The following is a 6,267-nucleotide window of genomic DNA, read 5'->3' on the forward strand; positions in this document are numbered from 1 at the left end:
CATGTACATTTTTCATTGTATTAGTGTATATTTATCACGCACTTTAGAATGTTGTGGAACAATGATTAAATGCGTTTTGAAACATTCTCAAATTATTTTTGTCTATGATTAATTCAGTAGATTAGTATTTTTAGAAGTGACATCCCTTAATCCAATGTTTTTCCTTAAAATTAAACTTCTGAAAAATATATATGTACATTGGACTGCGCCTTATTTTGCAACTTTGTCCTACAAAGCAAGACTCCCCCCAGAAATGTTCATTTGGTCATAAAAAATCGGATAACGGAAAGACTTGCCTCAAAGGCCCTAAAGTTCAGCAAATTCATGGAATTTTTGACCAAGTGGTCAAAATTGCCTATAAGTCAGTGGGAAATTTAATATATTTTAATGGCATTTGATGTAGTTTTTTCTCCCGATGTCAAAAATGGCAACAATATTTTTCAACTTTCGCAACTTTTAAAGTTATTGAGGTTTTTTTCCACGTAAAATTACAACTTTCTAGGCTTTCAGAAGTTAAATTTTAGCCCTGTAAATTTAGATCAAATTGGTACGGAGAAAAAATGAAATTCTCTACAAATGTGTATACAGCCCTTTTGTTCGAAAAATTCAAAATAAGCTTGCAAATCGCACAAAACCCCCAAAAAACATAAAATCCAGGATGGCGGAATGTTCCCGTATGAAATTTAGGGGCAAGACTGTGGATCCATGATCTACGTGTCAAATTCGCTACTACATTTTTTTCTTCGTACCTACCCAACAAGTTCCATTATAACATATTAAATTTCCCACTGACTTATAGGCAATTTTAACTGCTTTGTGAAAAATTCCATAAGTTTGCTGAACTTTAGGGCCTTTGAGGCACGTCTTTCCGTTATCCGATTTTTTATGACCAAATGAACATTTCTGGGGGAGTCTTGCTTTCTTGCTTTGTAGGATTTGTAACATCAGTAATCCTAAAAAATTTTAATTTTACGTGCGAAAACCCTCAATAACTTTAAAAGTGGCGAAAGTTTAAAAATATTCTAGCCGTATTTGACATTGGGGGACAAAACAAGTTCAAGTTCCATTAAAAGATATTAAATTTCCCACTGACTTATAGGCAATTTTAACCACATTGTGAAAAATTGCATGAAAATGCTGAACTTTAGGGGCGTTCAGACACGTCTTTCCGTTATCCGATTTTAAAAATTCTTCGCAGAGCTTGTTTTTATTACCAGATCAAATTTCTAGCGATCTTGCGTTGTAGCTTAACGAAAAATGTTCTCTATACAACTAAAGCGCAGTCTAATGTACATATATAGTTAAGGTATCCACACCTGCCAGGTTATCAGTTTTTTACTCGGTTTACAACAAAAATATAGAGAATAATAATTTTTAAACAGATAACCAGGCAGGTGCGAATACCCCAATTGTAGCAAAATATATGCATGTATGTATATGTATACAGACTGTGTAGATGACTTTAGTAGTGTAATAAACAATCTAAAACTTGGTAAAACAAAACAATAAAGTTAATTAATAAATAGCGCAATTGTCAACCTTTTTTAAGGCTGATTTGAATTGCTCACGACGTAATTGCACGAAAAACATTGCTCACACCAGCCACGCTGGTGACGCCACGTAAACCAGTATTTTGAAAGTAAATTAATAAGTAACGTTCGCCATTTCGCATGTTGATGTCATCGGAGAAATCGAGGCGAATGTCTTCTTCATTCTGTAACTGCTGACGGCGCAAGCGTTCATGGTTGCGATGACGGTGCCGACCTGACCGATGCGTGCCGGGTGTTTCGAAGGTACCCTGCCTTGGTTCCGGCGACGATGGTGGTGACTCGGCTTGATTGACATACTCATACCCTATGTATTCACTCAGACTAGCAAAGTCTTCCCGATAAATACCGATCCAGTCGTGATTTCGTTCCTCAAAATCATTGGGCTTTAGATATTGCACTATGTTTTCCTCGCCGATTTGCCACTCAGCGATTTCTTTGAAAGTTACGCAAGTTGCTCGATAATTCGGATAAAGTTTAATACTGAATTCGCTGCTCACTGGTTTATGATCACTTATGTTATAGGCTGGATGTGACTTGTATGATCTTTGTTCGATGGCTAGTCTTTCATCGGGGCGTTTATTGAGCGGTTGCAAAGCATAGAGTATACGGTCCGTCCAAGCAGGTCGGCGCTTTAAATCGTAATTCGATGTACCTTCGTGAAATTTGAAAGTCGGTGGGAATGCAGGCAAGCGCTCATGCATTAGATGGAATGCTTTATGCAACTTAGTTCTCACATGCAACAACTGATCGCGTTGAATGAGTTCAGACATCACTTCCTCCTTTTTAACATTGGCCAAAACTTCAGCTGGACTGTCATCACCCATCAGACGAAAATTAAGATCGCCAAACCAAAAAACATAATCGTGGTCGTATATCTCGCGATAGTGTGGTACATGGTAGTGGTGATTTTCCATAATCTGCTCATAGTCTTCAATGCGTTCATCCAAATGGTGATCATGAGCAGCCAAGTGTGCCACAACAAAAGTTAAAGCGCAACCATATAACGAAAAGCGAATGCTCACTGCACCTTTGTTACCCCAAATACCGCCAAATCCCGTTCGGGTGAACTCGGGCTCAATATCTCGCATATGCTGAACATGTGGCCGACGCACTAGCAATGTAAGTAATAAACCTTGCATTTGTTCAGTTTTTATGACCACATAGTCGAAATCCCGAAGTAGTTTTTTCACTTTGTGCGTCCACGGGTCTTCCTTGAATAGACCTAACATTTGTTGCTGTGGTTGTACGTTCACCTCTTGTAAGCCAATGGCGTAAATGTCAGGCAAAACTTGTTCCTTTTCGTCATCAACACCTTGAAGTCCCAATAGTGGCCGCAAAGAAATATTATCCGGGAAACGAGTGCCCACATTCCAAGTTACCACATACACCGAAAATGTTTCCACATATAGTTGCTGTGGCAGCTGTTGCGAATCAGGTACCGACTCATGGACATCGCCTGCCTTTGCCGAGCTTGACATTATTGTTATATCACTGCTATGTAAACAAAAAACGATGACAGATTAATTATCAAGTGAAAAATTAACTTAATATCCTAAATTTTAGTAGATCTGCTTTGAAATTGCGTCAACACCACGATTCACCTTCGTCTACACTATATTATAAGGAGGTGAGTAATATTTCTTGGTTGGGCGAAAAATAGGTTGCAAAAGCTGGTCAAAGCGCGGAATGTTGTTTTTGTTTCGATTGCTAGTGAAATGAAATCACGTACATATGTACAGACAAACATTAATAATAGTTTTGTTCGCTATACAAAAAAGGTTTACAAGTTTTACAAAACTTGCATAAAGAGAGCGCAGTTTGACATTTCATTTGTAGAGGATGTTGCAAATTTGTGATGGGAAGAACTTCGTTAAACCTAAAAATGTACAATCTTGTTGCGATTTGCTAATGAAAGAAGTTTGTACATATATATTTTATTACTTAGGTCAGTGTTTGGCAAATTTTTGTTTGGAAAATTAAATAATTACGAGCGAAATACACCACACAAGCGGTTTAACAAACCAACCGTTCCCACGACAGTCTGGTCTACGTAACCGGAACGACCCAGATTTATAACTGGTCAAGGACTGTCACTCCAGCAACACTCCCCATAAACTCCTTGGGAAATCTGTATGCTGATACAACAACCAAGCGAAATATCCGCTTAAGGAAAATTTGAACAAAAACCAAATTTTTTGATTTTCTGACCGCCATGCGACGTATTTTCGCAATTTTTTTGTTTTTTTTTGCGTTTTAAGTTTCTCTACTATTCCAAACGGCATGGCAAAGCCCCTTTCGCGAAAAACCAAGGAGTACTCAATACACCATGCCGAAAAACTGTTTATGTTTCTCTCTTTGGGAGAATTTAATCTCTGAATTTTGTTGCTTGCTCGTTTCTGACCTTTCTAAACGAACACAACTATTTTTTTTTGACATACGAGACCGAAAATGTAAACATCAGCTGTTGAAAATGTAGGGTTGCTGTTAAATGAAAGTAACCGCTCTTAAAAGTTTCGAGTAACCAATACTTCATGGCATACCGGGATAAGATTTGTTCAAACCAATTTAAATGCCAATTTGTTTTACCCAAGGAATCATAAGGAGTAATTTATCTTGGAATAATGAAATATTGAATGGTCTTTGATAGCCTCGATATTGATCATGTGCTGTTTTTTTCGTACAAAATCAAATCGACACTACCGGAGCCACCTAGATATTTGGAGCCCACCTCCATTAATAATTATGCGTTTTGTCGGCTTTTTAAATTTTATTATTTCGTGNGCCGGAGCCACCATTAATAATTATGCGTTTTGTCGGCTTTTTAAATTTTATTATTTCGTGGGTTTTCTTATACCTAAATAATAATTAAAATAAAAATACGTTGTTTTATACAAGCGATATCAACAACATGCATGCGTCCTCCGAAAACATTAGTAGCACTCGTTTTGTATCGACCTTTCCAATGCAAAATTGTATTCTTCATTTTCGTCCACCGACATTTGACGCGTCAGCAATGCTAAAATGCTGTCTACTTGCAATTGTGTTATTTCAAAGTCACTTTTTGTACTCAGTTGGGGCGCCAGTTCGAATGGTATACCCTGAACATATGGGACTGGCGCCGTGGTATCACATCCGCTTGCCGCGCTTGATGTCGATGGATAAACAGGCGGTCCCGGAAATTTACCCATTCCAAACGTGGGTGGCATCGGTGGATACATCCCCATACCTTGTGTAGGTAGCCTAGCAGGATCGTTGTCAGAAGTCTTGCGTTCTACAAAAATGAAATCATCTCCACCTCCGCTTTCATTAGATTGGGTAGGATCCGCAGGACCTTGAATTACTTCTACTGGCGGTGAATCTGGCTTCTTCTTAGAGAAAAACGAAAGCATTTTATACTGAATCAAATAAGTATTGTACTGACTTCGCTTCTATTGACAACTTATTTTGCGTTTTTAGTTTAGTATTGCTCTATTTTTATTCTATTCTTTTGTTGACTCAGTACTGCTTAGGGTTGTCGATGTAAATTTTTCATGATAAGTTCACAATAGTCGCAGCATTTTATTTTTTCGTTTGATTTTTTCCTATTACTAGCAGTCTTCACAGGATAAAGTTTATTGCTGTCCAGCTGTCTTTTTGGTCGCTAGATATAAGTTATATCAGTGGCAATATTTAGGTGCAATCCCAAATTTCTCGGACTAAAACTACACCTTTTCTAACAGTATTTCAGAACAACACAAACGTATTTCGGTAAAAGCAAAATAAATTTCATAAAAGCACAAATGTATTTCATAAAAAACACAAATGTATTTCAGAAAAGCTCAAATGTATTTCAGAGAAGCTCATATGTATTTCAGAAAAAGCCAAATAAAATTCAAAAAAAAAACACAATTGTATTTTAATAAAGCTCAAATGATTTTCAGAAAAACACAAATCGTCGCCTGGGTAAAAGATTGTCGTATGTTACGCAGGTACGTATGACGCTTACGAAAATCTTTTACCCAGGCGTCGAAATGTATTTCAGAAAAGGGCAAATATATTTCAGAAAAACACAAATGAATTTCATAAAAGCACAAGTGTATTCCAAAAACACTTGCCCTGAAAACCATTTGAACTTTCCTGAATTACAATTTTGTTTTTCTGAATTTCATTTGGCTTTTTCTGAAATACATTTGACCTTTTCTGAAAAACATTTGAGCGTTTCTGAAATACATTTGCCCTTTTCTGAAATACGTTTAAGGTTTTCTCAAATACATGTTACTTTTTCTGAAATTCATTTGGCGTTTTCAGAAATTTATTTGGCCTTTTCTGAAATAATAATAATAATAGATTGGCGCTTACACATATGTTAGTGTTTGGCCGAGCTTCTCCTCCGATTTGTGGCGTGCGCCTTGATGTTGTCACACAAATGGGAGGGACCTACAGTTTTATGCCGACTCCGAACGGCGATTGTATTTTTATGAGAAGCTGTTTTTCGTGGCAGAGATACACTCGGAGGCATGATAAAAATATAGCTAGGTAGAACCGTTCTCTCAATTTGTCGGCCATGATTTTTTTTTGAAGTTTGCCAACATTTTAAAATCATATAAAAGTGAAAATAAAAAAATGAAATTGATCGAAATCCTTGTTGCTTGAGATTGAAAATGAAAATGTGTGTGTGAGTTTGTGAGTAANAAACACAAATCGTCGCCTGGGTAAAAGATTGTCGTATGTTACGCAG

General features: G+C 37.0%; 2 protein-coding genes across 3 annotated transcripts; both read right to left on the bottom strand.

Moving 5' to 3' along the window:
* Positions 1–272: 272 nt before the first annotated feature.
* On the bottom strand, positions 273–3,511 carry LOC108364811 (inositol polyphosphate 5-phosphatase K). Of its 2 annotated transcripts, none has more exons than XM_017618658.1 (2): positions 3,152–3,511; positions 273–3,041 (listed from the first exon to the last, which is right to left on the bottom strand). In XM_017618658.1, the coding sequence occupies exon 2, from the start codon at positions 3,026–3,028 to the stop codon at positions 1,565–1,567; it is 1,464 nt and encodes a 487-aa protein (XP_017474147.1). In that variant the 5' UTR covers positions 3,029–3,041; positions 3,152–3,511; the 3' UTR covers positions 273–1,564. The 2 variants fall into 2 exon arrangements, with proteins under 2 accessions (XP_017474147.1, XP_017474146.1); XM_017618657.1 differs by having other exon boundaries at positions 273–3,044; positions 3,152–3,509.
* An 856-nt stretch (positions 3,512–4,367) lies between these two features.
* LOC108364816 (uncharacterized) lies at positions 4,368–5,084 on the bottom strand. The gene has a single exon (XM_017618665.1). The coding sequence runs from the start codon at positions 4,937–4,939 to the stop codon at positions 4,481–4,483; it is 459 nt and encodes a 152-aa protein (XP_017474154.1). The 5' UTR covers positions 4,940–5,084; the 3' UTR covers positions 4,368–4,480.
* Between the last annotated feature and the right edge of the window lie 1,183 nt (positions 5,085–6,267).

The sequence above is a fragment of the Rhagoletis zephyria genome, unplaced genomic scaffold (genome assembly GCF_001687245.7).
Source record: "Rhagoletis zephyria isolate East Lansing unplaced genomic scaffold, Rhagoletis_zephyria_1.1 Rzeph_scaffold_01677, whole genome shotgun sequence".
Classification (NCBI taxonomy): Eukaryota; Metazoa; Arthropoda; class Insecta; order Diptera; family Tephritidae; genus Rhagoletis; species Rhagoletis zephyria.